A 25,060-nucleotide genomic window follows, 5' to 3' on the forward strand; every position below is an offset into this window, starting at 1 on the left:
CACACTGTACCATTGCTGCTTGCTTCTATAATCTAGGAGCAAATATCCCTGGAAGTCTGGAAAGAAAGCTTTCTCTACCTTTAAAATTGGGCCTGATCCTGGCATCATATCCAGAGGTTCTCCCCATTAACTTATCCAGGAAATCTGAGGGCGACATAGGCTTGGGTGCGGAGCGGGCAGCATCAACCTCCTTAGAAGCAGCAAGGCTAAAAAGAGAGAGAGAAAAGCAAAGGGTTAATTACGGCCCTTCCCCATGCTGCGACCAGATCCAGGCTTGTTCAGCCCTTGTAGAAGCACCGGAGTGTTCTTAGCCTGAGAAATGCGGAATACAGGTCCTTAATGAGGCAAGCCCAGACTAAACTGTTTACCCAGCCCAAACATCAGCCAACATGGGGTACTGGCGCACAGCCGAGTGTCTGACTGACGGTGAAAAGCTGCTGACTATTTCAAGGTGGGGTCCCTGGGGCTTTGAGCAATCACATTTGGCTCCTCGGTTTTCCCTGAAAGAGGAGACGGAAGGATTAATTTTTCAGTAGGCCCAGCTGTGTGTTTTGGGTGCCTACACTCTCATATGTCCATGGAACGTCATAGCGTCATAGCCGAAAGGATCTTAGAAACCAAACAAGTCCAGCCTTTCCCTGAGGTTTCTGCAGAATAGAAGTCCCTAATTGTAAAAGAAAAAGTTGCCAAAGTCAAACACATGTGGGAGCACAAATTTAATCAAGCATCTTTACTGCAGGATTTTCACAACCTTTTAACAAGCTAATATGCCTATAATACCCTAGGACTACTATCTTATGAAACACACACCTCAGAAAATGCTCAGTTGGGAAAATGGAGGTTCAGCCAAAGGAACGGAGAGAACTAGGCCCTAGAGTAAATCCCAGAGTGGTGGCCTGCTTCCGTGTATCAACAGTTGGTTGATCCGAAATGAAATTGCTGGGAATGCATCACTATTTCTGCCACTCACACCCCCAACCCCAGCCAAGTGGTTTCAGGTCTTCATTCACACCAAGTATGATTTATTCATGTCTAAGAAGAGTGACGGTGTGACATCCCCTCACTCCCAAACCCTCAAAGTTATACAGATTCAGTAAGAGTTCATGTTGGAAGCTCAAGGGTCAAAGTGCTTCCAGGAACCAATAATTTGGATTGCTTTGGCTAAAAAAAAAAAAAAAAAATTTTTTTTTTTTTGGCAAGTGAGCTTTTCTAGTCCTGAAAGTATTCCCAGTCATGTGTGCTCGTGGGCTGGTGTGTTGGAGGAATTGTAATTGCATGTATGAAAAGATGGGGGTGTGCTTGTGTATGATGGAAGTTTCTGGTACCTAGTCCAATAGGACATGGTATTCTCCAAGGATTGGTACCAAACCCCTCTTGTTCTTCATCTCCTTCTCCTTCTTCGATCTCATCAGCTATGACTTTTTTTTTCTTAAACTTTTCTCTGAAGGATTAATTTCATGCTGTGGCTGTTGCTAAACTTCTTTCCAAAGCTAGTCATTAATTTTCTTAAAAAATTTTTTTTAATGACATACTTAAACCAGTTTTCATGGAGTCAGTTCTGACTCATGGTGACCACATGCGTTACAGAGTAGAACTGTGTTCCATAGGGTTTTCATGGCTGTGACCTTTGGGACACAGATTGCCAGGTCTGTCTTCTGAGGTGCTTCTGGGAAGGTTCAAACCATCAACTTTTCAGTTAGTAGCCGACTGATTAACTGTTTGTGTCAGCCAGAGACTACTGCAACTTTTTTTTTTTTTAAGATTGTGGTAAATAGTTGTTATTTCAACATTTTTCACATGTACAATTCAGTGACATTTATTGTGTTCATCATGTTGTATAACAATCACTGTTACTTGTTTTCAAATTTTTGTCATCACCCCAATGGCGTCACTAGGGTTGGCTCATGGTATCCCCCTCCTACTTCCCCACCCCAGGTAGGTGGGTGGCCCACCGTGGGCAGAGCGACCTAACTTTGTCTGCCACCCACCGCAGGGCAGACTGCTGCATCGAATGGCCTGCCCTTCCTGACCCCACCCCAACCCCACCCCTGTGGTTCTCCGCGGCTCCTCCACTCTCACGTTGGAAAAGGCGGAGATGTTTCTCTCAGCCCTGTGGCAGGAGCCATGGCCTGGCCTCCCCTACTTTGACTTATGGGTAACTGGGTGATGAGTTACTGCACTGGGCGACAATGGTGACACCAACCCTGTAGTGACACCACTGCCTTAGTGACCCTCCCTCTCCCCCCCGCCCCAGTGACGCTGACCTATCTGCTGTCACTGCAGCCACCTCCATGGGCCCTGGGGTCATTTTGGTGTCACCCCCTCTGACACTATCAGGGGGCGCAGTCTTTACCCCCTACACCCCTAATGATGCCACTGCATCACTCTTAACTAAAGCTGAGTGTCCCCCTAAGCAACAAGTGCCCCGTTCCCCATCCCTCTCACTCACCGCTGGTAACCACTAATAAACAGGTTTATATTCACCTGCCTATTTTTTTTTTTATTCTAGATATTTCATGTAAGTGGGATCTTACAGTATTTGTCTTTTTGTGTCTGATTCATTTCACTCAGGATGTTTTCAAGGTTCATTCACGTTGTAGCATGTATCAGGACTTCATTTCTCATATGTATATTATTATCATTATTTTTCTTTTTGTCCTCAGAACCACAGAAGTCTGAGCCTTTATTGGTCAGCAGGGAGGATGAAGTGGGAGGAGTGGGTGGCCCTGATGCCAGCCTGGTCGTGGAGAACTCACCCAAGTAGTAGCTGATCATCTAGGACTTAATCTACACCAGCACGATGGTCTTGGTGTTGCAGGCGCCCGCCATGTCTGGCAGGGCGACCACACTGCACAGGTGCATCTTCGTGCCTCAGGCTTCTTCGTGGACAGAACTTTCTTCTTGGCCTTGTGCAGCCCCTCCTGTGCTGGCTGTGATTTACCTGCCTCCGCTGCCGTGTGCTGTCCAGCTGCATCAGCCGCTCCTAGGACATGTCCAACAGCTGGTCGAGGTCCACCTCATGGTAGGTGAACTTCCACAAGGTTGGCTTCTTCTTTTACTCTTCTCCTGCCATCTTGTCAGTTCCTGGGAAAGTAGCATCCACCACTGCGTTTCTCTTTATGGCTGAGTAATATTCCATTGTATGCATGTACCAAGAATCCCTGGTGGCTCAATGTTTAAGCGCTGGGATGCTAATCAAAGAGTTGGTGGTTTGAACCCACCCAGCGGCTCCGAGGGAAAAAGACCTGGCGATGCTAATGTAAAGATCCCACCCTAGAAAACCCTGTGGGACAGTTCTACTCAGTCACATGGAGTCTTTATGAGAATCTGTTCCACAGCACCTAACAACAACAATGCATGTACCACATTTTCTTTATCTTCACCTGTAACTTTTTAAGTGATAACCTCTCATGGATGACTCTCAAATCTCTCTCTCCACTCTGGCCCCTTCCTTTAAAACCCTTTTCCTCATTTGCAAACACCTGCAGGGTATGTCCACCTAGGTGTCCCGCTTGTACCTTAAGTTCAGCTCTCAAACGGAATCCAAGAGCTTCCTTCCCAAACTCGTCCCTACAGGCAACCCTGGCATTTCTCCATCCTCTGGGACTGGGAGCCTCAGAGCCAGCTCGTCTCTTTGTCTGTCTCTCCTCTTGCGTTCCCTTGCTCGCTGGGTCCTGCCACCTGCAGTCATGGCCCATGCTACCTTGAAATATAATTACTTGTGTTTGTATTTTAACAGCAGAAATTACGGTGGTTTTATTTATTTATTTTTTAATCCCCACTGTGTCTGCAGGTATCTGAAACATATTTGGTGCTGGATAATTACAGTGAATGAATGAATGAATAATATGCTACTTTGATTAATCAAATATCCTGGTTAGTAAGAAGAGTTCATGCATATTTTGTATATTGATTAACAATTTTAAAATAATTAGATGATTATAAAATACCCAGCAATGAAAAATACTGAAAGCAATTTGGTGTTCTTTTGAAGATTCAGAAGATATCTAGGATTATTTAGACAGTCTCATTCTAAAGAGCTGTTGTTCATATCCTGAAAAGCTAGTTTCTATTGACAGGATGAAGGACAAATGCATTCGACTGGTTTTATGTCTTTCACTGTGGAAATTTGTGAGTTTGTGTGAGGGGGTTAGTTTTCTAGGTATGATGTGTGTGTGTGTGTTATGTGTAGGAGGGATGGGTGTGTATGGGTGTGTGCTGGGATTAGGGTGTGAATGGGATGTTTGTGTGTAGAGTGGGTTGTGTTACATAGATCTGTGCATGTAGAAATGCGGATGCCTGTGCTCATGTGGAAGTATATTGACAAGCGTGGCATTTGGGATGGGTATTTTGTGTATATGTGGAGTGTGTGTGTAGATGGGGTATAGGATGCGAATACATAAAATGCCTTTATGGATTTTTGTATGTGATGTGTATATTGCATTTATGTGCTTGTAGCAGGTACTATGGGATATAATGTAGAAAAGTACAGAAGAGTGAAAAGAACAGATGATTTGGAATCAATTCTGTGGTAGTCATTCACTGGCTATGTGACCTTGGGAAAGTTACTTAACTTCTCTCGGTTTTAATTTTCTCATCAATCAGATGAGTTTTTCACGAGGAGTAACAGATAGCGCATGTAAAAAATACTTAGGATAGTTCTTGGAACATGGTAGGCATTCAATACATTGTTCTCTTGCCATGTGTGGGTGTGTGCATGCATGAGTTTCAAGAAATTCAAAGCCACTTAAAAGCTGCTTCTAACCTTGTTGCTGCTTCCAGCTGGGCCATGGGTCTCACATGCCTGGGAAGCCCTGCTAGCTGCCTTCCACGCCCACAGTTAGCACTATAGTCCCAGCCTTTTCTCCATTCAGAACCAGGCTCATGGCTGCTCTGTGGCTCTGGTGTGAGCGCAGGGGATCACAGGCACCAACTGGTGATTTATGACTTTTCTGCTACTATAATTCACTTCTAGAACCTCTCTAACAGTGGCTGTATGAAGCTTTCATAAGCTCCTGCTCTCCCCTCCGGTCCCTCCTCTCAGATAATAAGATTTGGAAACATAGTACTCCCTCCCAGCAGTTGCTAGGGCACCAGCTATCCCTTGGCCCTTAGGCCTCTTTCATAAGCCTGAATCCTATTAGAGTGTACAGTGGGAGAATGAATTCAGCCCAAATTATCCCATACCATTTGCTATTAGCACAACGTGCCATTGAATACCTGAACTCTCCTCTTTGGGAGAGTCCTCTGGATTCTAGTTCACACGTCTGCAGCAAGGTATTTGCAGTCTGGTCACCTGGCCGTTGGCTCACGAAGACCCTGGCACAGTGAGCTGGACTGGAGGGAATGAAGACTCTGTGAAGTTATGTAATTGGCTGCAGGCCACATGGCGCTTGAATGAGAGAGGGTTTAGAACTCAAATTTTCAGGAGTAGTCTCAGTCAAATGCAACAGTGTATGGGAAAGTCTTTTGTAAATTGCAATGGGTATAAATCATGATGGTTGCTAATATTACTATTCGTTTTTGTATCTTGTTATATCCTGTTACATCCACGAAAATAAAAACATGTGTCTGACCTCCAGAAATCCTGATATACCTACCTCTGAATTTATCATACTAAGGCCAAACCCAAATCTGAACCCATTGCCGTGGAGTTGATTCTGACTTGTAGTGACCCTATAGGACAGAGTAGAACTGCCCCATAGGGTTTCCAAGGCTGTAAATCTTTATGGAAGCAGACTGCCACATCTTTCTCCCACTGCGCAGCTGTTGGGTTCAAACCACCGATTTTTTGGTTAGCAGCTGAGCACTTACTACTGTGCCACCAGGAATCCCTTCACACTAAGAAATGGAGAGGGAATCATGGTGAATTACCAAATGATCTTCTGTTTTGTCACGTGATTCACAGCAGAATTCTTTGAAATTTTGGAATGGTTCTCTTGTCTAGCCTTTCCCAGGTACCATCTAAGAGTGGTTTCCTGGGTATCACTTTCAGTTTTTGCCCCACTTGCATACCAGCTCTGCTATCATTCACTTGGTATTTCTCCTTACATTGCCTCACTTCTTTTAAATTTTTTTAAAAAGGGAAACTTCGTATCATTACTGACAAATGGAAAACCAGTATTACTTGCCGTAAGAGAAAGTAACCATAATAACGAATAAAATGAAAATAAACCAAAAAGTGAAGAGTTCAAAATTCTAGCAAAATGCTGCTGCTTGCTCAAGCTCTAAGCCAGAGGCCTGAGCTAAGTTATAAGGGAAGATCAGCACGTGTTTCTACCAGTTACCACCGAGTCAGCTCTGACTCAGGGCGACCCCATGTGTGTCAGAGGAGGACTGTGCTACACAGGGTTTCCAATGGCTGATTTTTTGAAAGTAGATCGCTGGGTCTTTCTTCCAAGGCGCCTCTGAGTGACTGGAACTCCAACTTTTGAGTTAGCAGCTGAGTGAATTAACCTTTAGAGACATATTAATATCTAACTGAGACTTTCCTCTTGAGATAACGAGAAAACTTGAAAGAGAATTGAAAAGAACATAATTTACTCACTCTTGCTTGAGTGTTATTGTGTGTGAACCACCTAAAATCATCTCCCATTCCCCACTGTCCTAGTCCAATAGTTCCTCAGTTTTGACCAAATACAAAAGCTCCATTTTTTAATAGTAAAATAGCCATGGCCTTCCCTCCTCTCATGATAATTATTGTACAATTCTGTCTACATTTAGACAGTACATTTTGCACCTAATTATTTCAAGGGCCCCTTATAGTAAATCCAGGCTTTTGTACATCTGCACAGAGTAAACACGCAGGAAGCAGTCCTGACTTCCAGAATGGCTACCTCTGTGAACATAAACAGGACGTAAACAAATGTTGAAAGACAGGGAGCCAGCTACTGGATGGAGAAGGTGGAAAGGAATCTGAGAAACGGAACACTCAAACATTAGGATTTCGTGCCCCTGGAAGAGCATTTGGAAATGAAGCACATTGTCTCAGGGATTACTGACATGTGATCAGTGAATTAGATTCAGTTTAGACAGATTTGATTAATAGTAATTTTCAGAAAGACAGTGAGGTCTTGTGGGACCAAGTTTTCTGCCCCTCATGGAGAAGTCTTACGGCGGGGAATAGATGCGTTGAATGGACAGGGCTTTAAATGCTCACCTTTTAGTCAGGGGATATACCACGCTTGGGAATTTGGGTATTTAAAGGACCTCTGTTGTAGAGTTTCAAATGCTCAAGGAATCCAGACTTTCTGGAGTCATTGAGGCTGGATGCCAACTTCACCTCTCCCAAATTATTGCTCTGAGGAAATCTTTAAACCTTTAACCAAAACTATCCCCTGAAGTCATCTTTGAACCAAATAACAGTTTAGCCTAATTAGAAAAGAATGTTTGCATTAAGCAGTACAGGTCGTCTCTGATATACCACGTATGTGAGTTACAACAACCACACTTATGATCGTCTTCTTTTTTGTGTGTGTGTGCATCTTAACATTAGTAGGAGCCCTGGTGGCACAGTAGTTAAGGAGTTGGCTGCTAACAGAAAGGTCAGCAGTTTGAATCCTCCAGCCATTCCCTGGAAACCCTATGGGGCCTGCTCTACTCTGTCCTATAGGGTTTCTGTGAGTTGGAATCTACTCCATGGCAACAGATTTGGTTTTTGGTTCATATCATTAGTAATATGTACTACACCCTTTTTTTTCCTATACACAGTGTTGCAGTGTTTAATTTCCTGGTGTTATCATTCTCAGATTTCACTTGCTGATGATTATATGTAATCTTTCCAACCCCCAAAGACAAATAAAGATTGGACATATAAAGATACTGATAATAAAAGGCAGTAATAATTGAAACTTAAAAAAAAAGTAGTATTTGATTTACGTCAGAGTTGACTTATAACAGAGTCATTGGAACAGAACCCCGTTGTAAGTGGGGGACTACCTGTACTCTTCAAAAGAGCTATCTATATGTGATCAAACTGACAACAGCAACTCAAAAGGATAAATGAGAATCTTAGGGGCCATTGAATTTGTGTTAATGATGGTGAAATAGTTTGGAAAAGGCTGTCAACAAAGGTGGTACAACTTGAAGGATGTAACCCATGTCACTGCACTGTACATATAGAAATTGTTGAAGTGGTGCGTGTTTTGTTTTTTACATTTTCACCAAAAATTAATTAAACATAGAAAGAAAAGGACCTCTGTTGTGACTCCTAATGACAGAGATGATGGAAAGGCCCAGGAGTAACAATTTAACAAAGAGCTTGGAGCCAGGGTGATGTAGTGAAATGGGAACTGTGTGATCTGTGGTGAGTCATTTCTGATTTTTTGACTTTCAGTTTCCTAAGCTATAAAATGAGGGGATCAGAATAACCTGTGTCTTTCCAGACCAAAACCATCATTCTGTGATGTGTCTATTATATCCCTTCTTTTCTTCTGTCTTAATTGACTCGACAGCAATGGTTTATTTTCTCTCTTTTTTTTTTAATACATTTGGTCCTGAGGATCTAAATTCATCTGGACTCCTTTGGGTTGATGTGCGTGTATTTGTGTCTTGATTCTCCCCTCTTCAGTCTTAAAATTTCTCTCCAATAAGCCAAACTGCTTTTTAGGGATTTGTTAGAGGAAAGATCAGATCAATGCTCAGATTCTCATTCTCCAGTTGCAGCGTCAATTGGAAAGAGGGAATCAATATGGAGCTGTCAATCTGAATTGCAGATGAGCAGAGATTGGCAATGAGGCTAGGTAGAAACAATTTGAATTACACCCCATATAGACCATATCCTGAGAGCCACTCTGGGCTAGCAGAGGAGGTCCGCCAGACAGATTCCATCTGCCACGTTCACCACGGGCACAGAAGTCCAGGAGGTCGGGGTGAGAGAGGGGAGAAAGGACAAGGGAGGGGTAGGAGAGGAGAAGAGGGACTAGGAGATTGAGGACATCCAGGGGAAGGACCCATGGTTGGAGGAGGACGTTGGAGGTACAGATTGAGAAGGCAAGGGAGTTATGTGTGTGTAGTGGACAGGTTGAGGAAGAGGAAAGTGTAAAAGTAGAGGAGTTTGAGGTGTGGTCAGCATTGAAATTGGGGAATCCACTGAGCACAGAAGACAGATGCCTAAATGTAACTGGAGGAAAGGGTGGGGGTTTCCAAGAGGCTTTGTGGAGAAAATGGCTTTGACAGTAACACTTGAAGGTTGAAGGCTGGGTATGTATGGAGTTGGCCTGGAGAAATGGGGGAGGAAGAGTGTTTTGGGTAGAAGGAACAGCATGTGTAAAGACCTTGAAGTGCAAGAGAACTCGGAAGACTGAAAGAAGTTTAGCACATGTATGAGGGAGGGAGAGAAGGAGGGAAAGAGAGAAGTAGGAAAGGACAATGAGTGAGAGAGAACACACGAGAACACACCTGTGTGCTTATTATAAGAGACGAGGACCGGACACTGAGTCCATGGGGTAAGGAGTAGCAGGGGTCGGAGTCTCTTGTTTGTGCCCTTGGGGTGGGTCTGAAAGTTAAGGGAAGATTAACTTAACTTTCAGACTTAAATCCCTGTTTAACTTTCAGACTTAAATCCCTCTTTAATCCACTAATAGTAAAAAAAAAAAAAATCCATCCTGATTTCTCAGCTGTTTTCTCGTTAAATTGAATTGTGGCCTGACCAAGCTTGGGAAATGGGCTCTCTAAATGGTGGATGTCTGATTTCGTTTCCAGGCAGCTTGTCCCCTGATTTGGGCCAGAATATCCCCTTTGCCTTGGTAGGGAGACATTTACCCCCCAAGAGGTAGCATTTGTTCTGTACAGAAAGTGCCTGGTAGATTAATCAGAGGTTGTTTGAAGGTCTGCCCTGGATTCCCGTGGGCATTTACTTCATACACAATTATAAAGGCCACTGAAGAACAGAGGAAAGAACATTAAGATGGGAACTGAGAAACCCAGGTGCTATTCGTGATCACACACTTCCTGTGTGATTGTGGGCCAATTTCTTTCCCTAGATGGTCCTCAGTTGCTGCATCTGTGAAATGGCAGTTTTAGACTGGATCAGGTATTATCTTGAATAATGACTCCATTCAACTGGCGGTGGCTGCCCAGAGAAGGGTTCGGGGCCTTGTCTAAGCCAGTAAGGAGGAGTAGAAAGATGGATTACCAGTTTCTATCAGTGTATTAGATTGTGGAGATGTGTTTTGTCTCATTTCTATGGCCCTCTTACGCTAAAATCCTATGATCCTTATGACTTAGGAAGTGTTCACTATAAGCATAAGGCATTGTGGGGAGACACATAAATATGCCACTGCCTACCAGAAACAGCATTCCACGTGGGCAGTGGGTGTATGTGGCTTGGTCAGTGTCTGGTATGTAGGAGGCAATCAGTAATTATTTGTTGGTGAATGGCCTTTGCCCTCTGTTGATGGTTCAGCAGGTAGAATAGATTAGGTACATAAACAGTTATAATATGAGGTCACTGTCTAGGGTAGGTGGTATAATTGGACTGCTATGATTCAGAGTGGGAAGGCAGTATTGGTGGTCGTGGGGGAGGTGGAAACATGAATCAGATCAATGTTCTGAGTTTTATTAACTTTAGCTTCTATGTACTTTTAGAGAGACCCACCATTTGCCATTGTCCGGGTTGTGTGTTTGGGAGAGAAACCTTTCTTTTGCTTCGTTGCCTGTAGGCTGTCCTTGGGAATGGATAGAGAGGTGGCAGGGAGGGCTCAGTGTCTAGGGCCCCTAGAAAGATATGGGGCTTAGGGAGACTGGCACTCCCTGGCTCTGACCAGAAGGTTCTGGGGTTGTTGTGTAGCATGGGTCCTACCAGTCACCTCTGTTTTGCCTGGGTTGCATCCTCAGGTCAACATCTGGCTTCCCCAGCCAGCTATGTAATTCTGCTTTTATTTGATTGCTATGAGGGGCTTAGGCTGGCCAGGGAGTGCCTGACATTTATTACTTTCACTTCATGATCTGCTAAGCTCCCCTGGGAGCAGAATGTCACAGTTGGCGTGCCGTGAACCCAATTCCCCTCAGGGTCTTATGGAGCAGAATGCCCTTCCCCGTTTCTGTTTCACCTCCCACAGTTATATCTGCCTGGATAGAGGAGCCCAAATCTGGGTAAGAAGCACACGTGTTCAAATATTATTCTCTTCTGCCAGCAAGACAAAACCCTGGATTCTTGGAGCTGGAAGGAACCTTGAGTGTCCATCTGGTTCTATCCTTGCCCCAAGGGAAGTCTGATTCTCTAGGAATCCCTCATAGCTCCCTGTTGATTCCAAACTGTTCCTCTGGATAGCTTTCTATTCACAAATTCTTCTGCTTTATTTTATGGATCCCTACAAAGCAGGGCCAGAATTAGGGTGAGGGGAATGAGGAATCTAGCAAAATTAAAAAAAAAATTTATTGTGCTTTAAGTGAAAGTTTACAAATTAAATCAGTCTCTCATACAAAAACTTATACCCACCTTGCTATGCACTCCTAACTGCTCTCCCCCTAATGAGACAGCACACTCCAACTCTCCACCCTGTATGCCCCGTGCCCGTTCAACCAACACTGTCCTTCTCTGTCCTCTCATCTCCCATACAGACAGGAGCTGCCCACATAGTCTCATGTGTCTACTTGAGCCAAGAAGCTCACTCCTCACCAGTATAATTTTCTGTCTTATAGCCCCGTCCAATCCCTGTTTGAAGATTTGGCTTCGGGAATGCTTCCAGTCTTGGGACAACAGAGGGTCCGGGGACCATGACCTCCGGGGTCCATCTGGTCTCAGTCAGACCATTAAGTGTGGTCTTTTTACTAGAACTTGAGGTCTTCATCCCACTCTTCTCCTGGAACCTAGCAAATTTAAGGAGGCATTCATTCTTAGGATTGTACAAGTGCCAACACTGTACTTACAAGGCCCTGAGAGTAAGTGCTTCCTTAAATTTTATGTCTTAGGTGCCTCTATTGCCTCACCCTGGTCCTAACCCTGCTATAGCATCATAGATCCTCAAGACCACTTTATCCAGAGTAGAATTTCTTGTAGGATAATCAAGTATATTCATCCAAGGAGGGAGCCTCTGCTTCTTACAGCTGCCCATTTTATTTCCCAAAAGTTCCCACCCCCTTGTTTGATGGCAAGAAACAACAAAAATTGAGCACCTAGATGGAGTCCCCAGGTGACACAAATGGTTAAGTGCTCGGCTACTAGCTGTAAAGGTTGGCGGTTTGAACCCATCCAGAGGCTCCTTGGAAGACAGACAGGCTTGGTGATCTGCTTCCAAAATGTCACAGCCTTGAAAACCTTATGGAGCAGTTCTATTCTGCACACATAGGATCACCATGAGTCAGAATCAACTTGACAGCAACTAACAACAACAACCTACTGCATCCAATGTGTACTGTGAAGTGCACATTTTGTATTTTATCTCCTTTTATCCTCCCAACAGCTTGAGAAGTAGGAATGTTCATCCCCATTTCCCAGACATGGAAATTGTGGCTTAAAGAGGGTGACTTGATTCGTCAAACCCGTGATATACCACACCATGATTGCTTAAATTATACTGATGCTTTCTTTTTCTCAATTCCTTTCTCTTACCTAGTATGCATATTTCAGGGCTGGAATCATGGTGACTCTTGATCTTTTTTGGTTCAAGTTCAACAAATTTAGTTCTAGAACCTTCTGTTTCCTCAGAATTGGGACAAACAAGGTGCACGTAGACAAGATTCTGAAAACATGAGCTTCACAAGTTTCTGTCTGGGTTCTTAATAGACATGGTTTTCATGAAGTACAGTGTGGCTTGTACATGATCCAAAAAAAAAAACCAAACCAAACCCTTTGCCGTCAAGTCAATTTTGACTCATAGTGACCCTACAGAACAGAGTAGAACTGCCCCATAGGGTTTCTAAGGAGCAGGTGGTCAATTCAAACTGCTGACGTTTTGATTAGCAGCCATAGCTCTTAACCACTGTGCCACCAGGGCTCCAGTACATGATCAGGGCTCAATAAATACTTGCTAAATGGTTGATATATACTGGCCTTCCAGAGGAAGCTGGATTTAGCTGTGCAGCCACCTGACATCAGTGATATGACTTGGCTAGAGTCAAGCCCTGAATTCTGGCCCTGATACTCTGAGCCCCTGAGAAAAACACCAGATGTCCTCTGGGGAAATCCAAGGCAGGAATGTAGGTAAGAAGCTATTCCCTTTTCCTTCAGGAACATCCACAACCCTCCCATGGATGACTTAGACCAATGGCCTAAGTAAAATCTATGTCTGTGCATAAACCCTGTACCTCTTTCCCTGTAGGTCACTAATTATGATCTGACAACAACTGTCTCACATTCCCCTGACTGCCTCAGTATGCCTCACTTGGAGAAATCTTCCTGTGCCCCTGTCTTTCCGTGTCATTATGCAGTTGGCTTCCAGGGTGAAAAAACCTTTGGCTTGAGCCTATGGGCACCAAGTAGCCTCCTGGATGAATTACAGTGTGAGGAATCCAGGGGGTGGGACCCCCAGTCCCAGAGTGTGAGTGCTGAAGAACAGGCCTTTGGGCTTTACTCTAGCTGAGTAACAGCTCTTAGCAGGCCCTGCCTGATCAGCAAGCATCCTACAAGTTAGGCAGGAGAGCAGATGGCTCTCATTATCTTCAATGAAACTTAAAAAAATTTTTTTTTATTGTATTTTAGGTCAAAGTTTACAGAGCAAATTAGTTTCTCATTAAACAGTTAACACACAAATTGTTTTGTGGCATTGGTTGTCAACTCTGCAATGTGTCTCCCCTGCTCCATCCCGGGTTCCTGTTCCCATTTGTCCAGCTTTCCTGTCCCTTCCTGGCTTCTCATGTTTGCTTTTGGGCTAGTGTGCCCATTAGTCTCGTATACACGATTGAACTACGAAGCACATTCCTCACGTGGGTCAATGCAGCTTTCTTTTTCATCAGGTAAGTCTCACCGGAGAATTGCATCTTTGCAGAGAATGAAGCTCAGGGCTTCTGGACACAAAGTATTGGAAAAAAAAGATTGCATTGATCAGGGGTGTTTGGTCATTGGAGGTTGCAAAAGTCTGGGAGTATAAATATTGAGTAGAAATCGTAATAGTAGGATAAAAACAAATGAAGACACTAATATTATACTTTTTACAAGTATCTCTTGCTGTTGAGTCTAACCAGTTGCAGTGGAGTTGATTCTGACTCATGGCGACCTCTTGTGTTTCAGAGTAGAACTGTGCTCTGTAGGGTTTTCAATGGCTGACTTTTTGGAAATATATCACCAGGCCTTTCTTCTGAGGCACCTGTGGGTGGTCATGGACCTCCAACCTTTTGGTTAGCCGCTGAGTGTGTTAACCATTTGCACCCCTGAACTTGGACAGAGCTATGGCAGCTAACCAAAAAGCCGGCAGTTTGAATCCACCAGCTGCTCCTGGGAAACCCTATGGAGCTATTCTCCTCTGTCCTGTACGGTCGTTATGAGTCAGAATCAACTGAATGGCAATGGGGTTTTTTTTTTTTTTTTATGATAATAATAGCTACCATTCACTGAGTACTTAAGGAGCCCTGGTGCTGCAACAGCTAAGCACTCGACTGCTAACTGAAAGGTTGAGCTGCTCCTTAGGAGAAAGACCTGGTGATCTGCTTCTCTAAAAACTACACCTGAGGAAACACTATGGGGACAGTTCTACTTTGTCATATAGCTCACTATGTGTCAGAATCAACTCGATGACGCCCAACGACAACAACTGAGTACTTACTATGTGCTAGGTACACTATATGGTACTGCCTTAGTCATCTAGTGCAGCTCTAACAGAAATACCACAAGTGGGTGGTTTTAACAAATTTATTTTCTCACAGTTTAGGAGACTAAAAAAAAAAAAACAAATCCATTGCTGTTGAGTCGATTCCTACTCATAGTGACCCTAAAGGACAGAGTAGAGATGCCCCATAGGGTTTCCAAGGAGCACCTGGTGGATTTGAACTGCTGACCTTTTGGTTAGCAGCTGTGGGTCTTAACCACTACACCACCAGGCTTTTCAAACCAAACCTGTTGCCTTCAAGTTGATTCTGACTCATAGCAACTCTATACGACAGGGTAGAACCGCCCCATAGGATTTCTGGAGAGTGGCTGGTGGATTCAAATTGTTGATGTTTCGGTTACCAGCCTGAGATCTTAACTACTGTACTGCCAAATTCAGACAGCTGGCTCTAGAGAAAGGCTTTCTCTCTCTGTTGGCTCTGGAGGAAGGTCTTTGTCTCTTCAATTTCTGCTTCCTGGTTCCTTGGTGATCTCTATGTGTCTTGGCATCTATCTTACCCCATCTCTGCGTCTCTTGCTTGTTTGATTAATTTCCTTTATACCTCAAAAGAGATTAACTCATATCACATGCTACACCCCTATCCTGCCTCGTTAACATAACAAAGATAACCCATTCCCAAATGGAATTATAACCACAGGCATAGAGGTTAGGATTTACAACACATGTTTTTGGGGGATACAGTTCAATCCATAACAGCCACCATATTGAATCTTCTCAACAATCCTATGAAGGCGATATCCATTATGAACCATTTTACAGATGAGAAAGCTGACGCTTGAATTTTCAGAAATTTGGCCAAGGTCATGTAGCTTGTAAATGGCAGAACTGGCCAGCTGGTCTCTAAAACCCACACAATTAACTACCACACTCTACTAACTCTTCCAAGTGCTAATGATCTGCAGAGTCCCTCTAAGGGGCATGCCCTGATTCATGATATAAACTTTTGCAGGATTCTTCGGAACAAGTGAGAATTCAAGGCGCTCAGGGTATTGGGGTGTGTGGTTTGAGAACGATGTGGTAGTCACTCTCGGATGTAATCCTTTCAGTTTCTATGGCACTTTCCAATCCATCAGGGCATTTGGTCCTCATACCACCCCTAAGACAACATCTCCATGTACAGGTGATGACACTGAAGCTCATTTGAAAGGTTAAGACACCTGCTGAGTGTCTTGGCTGGTAGAGCCATAATGGGACCCAGAATCTCCAGATCTGGTCTGGCATATCTTCTGCTTGACTATGTGGCCATTCCAAAAGAAAGGATGGGGAAAGGCGAGTGCTTCTTGGCTATTTATTAAGTTGCCTTTATCAGAATTTCTTTGTAGTTAACTTGACTTTTATTTTACCTTTCTCTCAGTTCACGCATCTTTAAAAAAAATTACTTGCCTTTAACAACTTCAAGTATTGTTTGAAAGGCAAAAGGTAACTGTTTTCACAAGTTCTGTGGAAATAAACTTTTTCCTTTCTCAGATTGGCTAGTCTCTCCTGTTCAGTAGGTGCTTTGAGGTAATGATTACCTTATTTGAGATAGCATTAATTTATTATTTTATTTATTTAAAATCATTTATGGGGTGCCTACTATGTGTCAGGGATTGTACTAGGTGTAGGAGCAGGATATAAATAATAAAGTAATAATAGCCTGCACTTATTAAGTGGTTATCGACAGCAGTGGGTTATAAAGTACCAGACATTATAAATTAAACCAAACCCATTGCCATCGAGTCAATTCTGACTCATAGCAAGCCTATAGGACAAAGTAGACCTGCTCCATAGGGTTTCCAAGGAGCAGCTGATGGATTCAAACTGCTGACCTTTTGGATAGCAGCGGGGCTCTTGACCACTGGACCGCCAGGCCTGCCTACCAGACGTTACTAAGTGCTTCATTTGCATTGTTACATTTAATCCGGAAAACAACCCTATGAGTTGGGTATCATTGTCCCCATCTTACTGTTGAGGAAATGGGTTCATAGAGTTGAAATAATTTGTCCTGTCCTCACAGACCTCTCTCTTAACTATATCAGTGATTAAATATGCTTTAGCCTTTGCTTTCTGGGAGTTTCCAGACTAGTTCTGTGTTGTCGTTAGGTGCCTTTGAGTCAGTTTTGGCTTATAAGCGACCCCACGTGACCCCATAGCATTTTCTAGGTTATAATCTTTACTGGAGCTGATCGCCAGGTCTTTCTCCCATGGAGCCACGGAGTGAGTTCAAGCCATCAACCTTTTAGTTGCAGCCAAGCGCTTAACTTTTGCATCACCAGGGCTCTTTTTCTAAGGGAGAGACAAATAAGTGTTTGAATTTCTGGTCCTGCTAGAAAAACTGTAATGTTTCCTCCCATGTCTATATTAGTTCAAATGTATAGTGGAAAATAAGCCAAGTTACAGTGGACCCATAGGAAATGCATTAGCAAAATGGAGCTATTTATCCCAGAGAACATAGTGGTTTTCCTTGGAGTAGGGCTTGGATGTGGGTGGTCTTCAAGCAGTCAAGAGACTCTGATTCAAAGAAGGGTGATCAGAAAATAAACAATCTCCCCTTGGCACTGAGGAAGAAATGATCTTAATTGGTAGAAAGAGAAATTTGGATTAGGACCTGAAGCTGCCTTTAATAAGCTGAATGACTGGTCTTCAGAAAGGGAGAACTTAGCTGTGAGTTGAGAGGGTTTAGCTGAAGTGGGTATTTGTATGTAAATACACAGTTTTATGGAAGTTCTGGGGCTCTAATAATGTTCTCTAAATACCCCTTGTTGATTTGGATAGAAGAGTCATAGAATGATGAGGTGTGGTCATCTTATGCATTAAAAAGAAAAGGCATTTATTGAGCATCTGTTATAAATTAACAGCTGTGTATTATAACCCTGCAAGGTCAGTAGCGACTGTCCTCTCTGTTTTAGAGATGAGGAAATAGACTCAGAGATTAAATAGCAACGATAGTAATGGCTACCCATGATTAAGCACTTTCTTGACACCATACACAGAGCTAAGAACTTTTCCATACATGCCTTCCAATCCTCCTGACAACTCTATGAAGTATGTGCCATTTCTTCTCTAGTTTTTAGATGAGGAAGCTGAGACTTGGAGAGGTCAAATAACTTAAGATGACTTGGTGAAAGAACTGATACATGAATTTAATAGAGGTGGAATTTTGACCTCTATTTGAAGCAGCCATTCATATGTGCTAAAACAGCTCATTTGATTCAAATATGTATTGTTTTAAGTTCCTGCTCCTCTGTGGTTTAGTGTAAATTTCGATAGAGAATATTTGCTCAGGAGAATTCAGAAGTGTCAGCGACAGCCAGCGGGACTTAATGAGGTAGAAGAAGTGATGGATGATGAGGTGAGGACAAGGGGCTGTGGCCAGCGCCCCTTCTTGGTTACAGGAAAAAGGAGGGCTAATGGAGAAGACACCCCTGAGTGGTACAAACTGTTAAATGAAAGGCTGGAGGTTTGAGTCCACCTAGGGGCACCTTGGAAGAAAGTTCTGGCAATCTGTTTTCAAAAAATCACCCATTGAAAACTCTATGGAGCACAGTTTTATTCTGACACATATTGGTTGCCGTGAGTCAGAATCTACACGATAGCAAATGGTTTTAATGGAGAAAGAATCTCAAGGGTGATTGCTGAGCCTTTCTTTTCCTCCTGGGGTTTCTTTCCTTTCCGCCCTGCACCTTCAGAACCCTCCAGCAGGGGTACCTCTTTGTAGGTCACAGAGGGACCAGGTGGGGGCCTTGAATTCTATTGTCTCCTGCTTTTTGTTACACATCTTATGGGCAAAAAGAAGCAACCCAGGGAATGGGACAAGCTATGTGTGTGGAGTCAGAAATCCCCAGTTGACTTCTACCTGTTTTATTCTTTCTCCTGTGATCTTGGTCAAGCCCTTTACTTTATTACTGTTCCAGTTTATTCTATAAAGGGTAGATGCTCCTGTCCTAATTCATAAATCACTATTTGAAATCATGTTGAAGAAAGCATAAGATGGAATGCAAATAATTACTTAATTTGGACTGAAATAGGGCATGCCATCAGGTTGAGAACATGGACTCTGGTATCCGAGTGCCTGGGTTCAAATCCAGGCTCTGCCATTTACAAGATACTTAACTTGTCTTTATTTCTGCATCTGTAAAATGGGAATAATAGTGTTTGTTGCTCATAGCATCGTGAAGAATAAATAATTCTTTTACAGCACTTAGCTCAGTGCCTGGCACATTGCAGATGTTCAATCCACTTTTTATCGATTCAAAAGATTTGTTTCCTTCAAGTTCTATGACGGAGGCTGCCCTATCGGGTTGCTATGAGTCAGAATCCACTGGATGGCAACGGGTTTGGGTTTTGATTTTTGATGGAGGATGGACCCATTAACTTCTAGTAGCTTCTTTGTGCTTTATGCTTGAGTCTACAAAGACCACCCACTCTCACACCTAGAAAAGTACCACAGCAGTCTCAGGTAATTCTTGTGCTGTGCTCTAGTAACTTATCCGTTAAGTAGTAAATTAATAACATTACTTTGGCATTTCAATCGATAGGATTAAGATGATCCGATGGTAACGGAGTAGTAATTGCTGCTGCACAGATGGAAACTGTCCAGTGGCAAAAAATGTTCTTCACAAGCTGGCTGGCTGCCCTCAGACCTAATTCCTTAAACCTTTTGACAAAAAAACAAAACAAAACAAAACATTTTCCTCTGATGATTAAAGCAATCCATGCACATTAGAAAAATACAAAGAAGTTCAAAGGAAAATATAAAAGCCACCTGAAAATCCCATTACCTAGCCATCTACTGTTAACATATTGGTCAATTTTCTTCCTGTCTTTTTTTTCTTTTCCAATAGATTATAATAGAAGCCCTGGTGGTATAGTGGTTAAGAGCTATAGCTGATAACCAAAAGGTCAGCAGTTCGAATCCACCAGGCACTCCTTGGAAACCCTATGGGGCAATTCTACTCCGTCCTGTACAGCCGCTATGAGTTGGAATCGACTCGATGGCAATGGGCTTGGTTTGGTTTATACATTATGATTAGTTTTGTTTCCTGCTTTTTTAAACTGAAGATACCAAATGAGCATTTTCTGTTCTTGTTAAATGTTTAGAAACACAATTCTAAATGACTGCATAATATGCCAGTGTACAGCCATCACCCGTATTGGTGGACATTGATACCGCTCTCATTTTTTTTAGCTTTTATAAATTAAGCTGTGAAAACCCTCCTTGGTCACAAACCTCTGTTCAAGCCTTAGACCCAAAAGTGCTGAGTCAAAGGGTATGACTATTCCCCTCACAGGAAGCTATACCAGCTTGAAGAAGCTCCCTCTCTCCCCAATTCCCAAGATCAGTTTAGCTCCTCATTGGAAGTTAATTCTTCATAAGGCAGAGTCTGCCAGGGGCAAGGGCAGAAGGCAGTGGTGAGTACGGTAAGTAAAAGTTAAAATAAGAGATGGTTGCTTCCATATTTTCCCCTTTTTGCCATTGTTTTATTGTTCAAGAAACGATAGGTACTAGAATGTGCTAGAGGGGAGAAGAGGAAGCTATCCTTGTGACAGTGTAGTTCAGAAGCCCAGCGTTGCTTGGTGCAGTGGATTTCCTTTTCTGTTAAATTGTCTTTGTCTTCTGCCTGTGTCGTATTCAAGTTTTTATCCCTGAAATTATTTGCATCTAATAACCATTGTATAAAGAAGTGTTGGAAATGGGAGGTGGGATAGGATGGTGGATTCAAATCTGATCCTGCCACTTAATTAGCTGTGCAATTTTGGGCAAGTCACTTAACCTCTTTAAATCTGTTTCCTTGTTGGTAAAGTAAGGCTACTAACAGAGCTTTATCGTTAGCTGCCATTGAGTCGATTTTCAACTCAGACTGACCCCATGTGACAGTAGAACTGCCCCGTAGTGTTTTCTTGACTGTAATCTTTATGGAAGCAGATTGCCAGGTCTTTCCACAGTGGAGCAACTAGGTACGTTTGAACCATCAACCTTTCAGTTAGCAGCCAAATGTCTAACTATTGCACCACCAGGGCTCCTTAATAATAGAGCTACTTCCTAGGGTTTTGGGGATTGAATGAAAAAATATGTCTCAAGTGCTGACCACAATGCCACATACATAGAAGCTATTTAGTGTGTTAGTTATTTTTACAAATAAAAATAAAAATTAAAGCTTCTATTCAAATAGTTTATATATTCTTCACTAAAATTTTATGGCAGCCTAAGTTAAACCTGATAATTCTGAATAATTTCAGAAGAATCTAAAGACTAAAAAAGACACGTATGGCAACAAATACTAGATGTGGGCTATACTTCAACTCTTGGCTAATTTATTATATTCGGCTGTACTTCCTGCATTTTAAAAGGAATATTAACGAGCTGGAGTCGGTCCAGAAAAGAACAACTGGGGTGGTAAACAAACTTGAAATTGACCTGTAAGGAATAATTAAAGACTCTGTGGGTGTTTGGCTCAGTGAATTCTTAGACAGAAGGAATGATTCTTTACAAATCTCTGTTGGGTTGTCATGAGGAAGCGGGATCCAACTCAATAAAATAATGGTACTATCCATTCTTGACTACTTACTATTTTCTAGTCTAAGCCCTATTATTTATTTTTTCTTCTTCAAAACTCTATGAGGCAGACATTTGTGTTCCTGTTGTACAGATAAGGTGACTGAGGTTGGGATAGAAGTGATTTGCTTGCAAGTTAAATGGCTATTGGTGGCAGAGTAGGAATGGAACAAGATCTTTCTGTTTCCAGAGCTTGGGACAATTTCTTCTGTGGTACACTGACTTATTATAATGGACCAGGATGGTGGCTGGGACATTCAAAGGGACAGTCAGCTACCCAATCCATGTAAGGAAAGAATATTTGAGCAATAGAGCCACCCAAAATTAAAAGAGACAGCCTAAGTAGGTTGTGAGTCTCCTGGTACTGGAAGTGTTCGAGTAGAGGTTGAACTTTTACTTGGTAGTATGCTGTAATGATGAATCAGCTGAGGAGTGGCCTGGAATTGTGACTTTACTTACTGCCTGTGTGACCTTGGAAGTTGTTTAACCTTTCTGAGCCTCTATCTCTTTATCAGTAAACTGGAAATACTACCTTATTTTAGAATTGTTGGAAAGAATGAAAAAATATAGGTAAATTGCTTAGCCTAGAACTTGGTATATAGAAGTTGCTCATTATATATTGGTTAAAGGAGCTAACCATTATCTGTGGTCTTTTTCTTTGCATCTGTGGCTCTCATTTATATGGCGACACTATCTACCCTTCATCGGGGTCAGTTCCAAATTTGGAGATGTCACCCCCCGGCTGAGCATTCTACCTCACATTTGCAGAGGTAGGTAACTGCCAGGCTGTGTTCTCTCAGGCAAATGACAGGTTGAACTTAGATTGAAACAGGGGCAATTGGAGTAAAAGGAAGGATTTTTAGACTGAGATCTTAAGCATTAGAATAAATGTTATTGGGAGAGAGATTAGAATCATTTTACCCTATTGACCAATTATCAGATATGTCTGAAGAGCCCACTGTGTGCCCAGCCTTGTGCCATATGGCATAGGGGATGTCCAATCAACTGAAGGCTCCATCCTTGTCTTCAAAGGCCCCAAGGCCTCGGGTGGCTCAGACAACTGTGAAAAGATTAGATAATAGAACTTGGTGTCATTATGTGATAAATCCTTTGGTTTAGGTGATAGCCCCTGAACAGTTAGGGAAGGTATGCTCAGAGGCAGGAGGTTGGAGAAGATGGCCTTGGGAGGTCTTGTTCTAGTGAGATTTTCTCTGTTTAGTGGTTCCCAGGATTACACTGCAGACACAATGTAGTGATGATACAGTTGTAGCTCCCTTGGGCACAACTCCAGTCATTTCCTCAGGACATCTCCCAGAGCCTGAGAATGTGTTAATCCTTGTCATCCACTGCCAGACACAGGAGGGGGGACCACGTCTCTGAGGGGCCTCTCGGCTGCCCTCTATCTGGGCATCAAGAACAAAGCAGCATCCTCCTTTTTCTCAGGGCTCCCTCAGGCCCCCGTTCTACTGTAGACATCAGCCATGGGTCCCACCAGTAGGAGACATGGAGTTGATTGCCTGAGGAAAAAACTTCTATTGCTGGAATTCTTGATGTGGGAGGTTTTCCTTCTCTTCCAACAAGATAAACGGGTGCCCTTCAGCTGCTTTGGCAAATGCCTTCCCCTTTCTCCCCTTGTTTCCTCCTCCTTTCCTCATCCCGCCTTAGCATTCACTTCTCTCCTACTTCTCTTTCCCCTTCTGGTTCCTTCAGTCTTCTTCATTTTCCTGCATTTGTTTCTGAATACTAGGCCACTGGAGCTGAGAGGATCTTAAAAGTCATCTAGTGCAGTCCACCTATCCATGTTAGAGATGAGAATTCTGTGATCTGGAGAGGGGAAGGGACGAGGCAGTGAGTCCTTGACTGAGTGCTCTTCCTTCTTCTATAACTCTGTTTATTTGCCCCCTCGTCCTGATCTTGTCTCCTCCCACTTACCTCTTATTTCTTGCCTGGTATTCTCTCTTATTCTCTTTTGTCTCCTCATAAATCTCATGGTGATGGATGGAAAGGAAATCAGGATCTTGGGTTGTAGGACTGAGGGAAGTATGTTGTCAAGTTCTGCTCCCCCACCCAATATTTCCCATTGGGAAAGGCTGTGATTTGGAACGAGATCCTCAATTTTATTCCTCAGAGACTATCTATTCCCACTCACCCCACCTCACTGCCTTAGTTTTCTCATCTGCAAAATGGGGGTAATAATAGTACCTACTTCATAGGATTGTTAGAAAGATGTAATTAGTTAATGCATACAGAGCTTTTAGAACTTATGGTGACCCCATGCACTATAAAATGAAATGTTGCCTGGTCCTGTGCCATCCATTTATCGGTTGCAGATCAGTTGTTGTGATACATAGAGTTTTCATTGGGTGACTTTCAGAAGTAGGTCACCACACCTTTCTTCCTAGTCCGTCTTAGTCTGGAAACTCACTTGAAACCTGCTTAGCATCATAGCAACATGCAAACCTCCACGACAGATGTGTGGTGGCTGTACATGACGTACATTGGCTGAAAATCAAACCCGGGTCTTCTGCATGGAGGGCAAAAATTCTACCATGAAACCACCAATGTCTCTTCTGTCATGTAAACCATTGCTCTCGAGTTGATTCCAATTCATAGCAACCCTATAGTATACAAACCAAAAACCTGCTGCCATTGAGTCTATTCTGACTCCTAGTGACCTTATAGGACAGAGTAGAACTGCCCCATATGGTTTCCAGGGTGTGGCTGGTGAATTCGAACTGCCAACCTCTTGGTTAGCAGCCAGGCTCTTAACTAGTATGCCACTAGGGCTTCTTATAGCATATAAAACCCACTGCTGTTGATTTCAACTCACAGCGACCCTATAGGACAGAATAGAATAGCTCCACAGGGTCTCCTGGGGGCAGCCGGTTGATTTGAACTGCCAACCTTTTGGTTAGCAGCCATAGCTCTTAACCACAGTGCCACTAGGGCTCCCTATAGCGTATAACCTGTTGTCAAGTCGGTTCAGTGACCCTATAGGACAGGCTAGAACTGCTCCATAGGGTTTCCAAGGAGCAGCTAGTGGATTTGAACCACTGACCTTTTGGTTAGCAGTCGAGCGCTTTAAGAACTGTGCCGCTGGGGCTCCCCTTATAGCATATAAAAAATGAAACCAAACCTGATGCTGTCAAGTTGACTCTGACTCATATAGCATATGAAAAGAAAAAACCAAACCTGTTGCCACTGAGTTGATTCCAACTCATAGCAACCCTATAGGACAGAGCAGAATTGCCCCACAGGGTCTCCAAGGAACTGCTGGTATACTTGAACTGCTGACCTTTAGCAGCTGTAGGTCTTAACTGCTATGCCACTAGGGCTCCAATATAGCATTAAAAAACAAAACAAAACAAAAACCCAAAACTAAACCCGTTGCCACTGAGTTGATTCCGACTCACAGCCACCCTATAAACCAAAAAACCAAACCCGTTGTGGTCGAATTGATTTTGACTCACAGCAACTCTATAGAACAGGGTGGAACTGCCCCATATGGTTTCCAAGGAGTGCCTGGTGGACTCGAACTGCTGACCTTTTGGTTAGCAGCAGTAGCTTTTATATAAATTATTTAAAAAGTTTTCTACTAATGTTACTATTAATTATGTGTTATATAGAAAAATTCCTGTGCATAAGCAAAGGGTCATAGATGTGGTTCTGACATAAGGAGGGAATAGAAAACTATGAATATAGCTCAAATAGGTAGTTTGTAAATTAGACAATGGGTGACCTGGTCCCAGCTATGCTCTAC

At 43.0% G+C, this 25,060-nt stretch overlaps 1 protein-coding gene across 2 annotated transcripts in view; it reads right to left on the reverse strand.

Annotated features, from left to right (window-relative positions):
* GLRA1 (glycine receptor alpha 1) overlaps positions 1 to 25,060 on the reverse strand; it is a 97,547-nt gene that overhangs the window by 54,170 nt on the left and 18,317 nt on the right. For both annotated transcript variants that reach the window (XM_064278562.1, XM_064278558.1), the window contains exon 2: positions 79 to 206. In XM_064278562.1, coding sequence (XP_064134632.1) covers positions 79 to 206 — 128 coding nt within the window. The remainder of the gene's footprint in view (positions 1 to 78; positions 207 to 25,060) is intronic.

This window comes from Loxodonta africana, chromosome 2 (genome assembly GCF_030014295.1).
Source record: "Loxodonta africana isolate mLoxAfr1 chromosome 2, mLoxAfr1.hap2, whole genome shotgun sequence".
Taxonomy (NCBI): domain Eukaryota; kingdom Metazoa; phylum Chordata; class Mammalia; order Proboscidea; family Elephantidae; genus Loxodonta; species Loxodonta africana.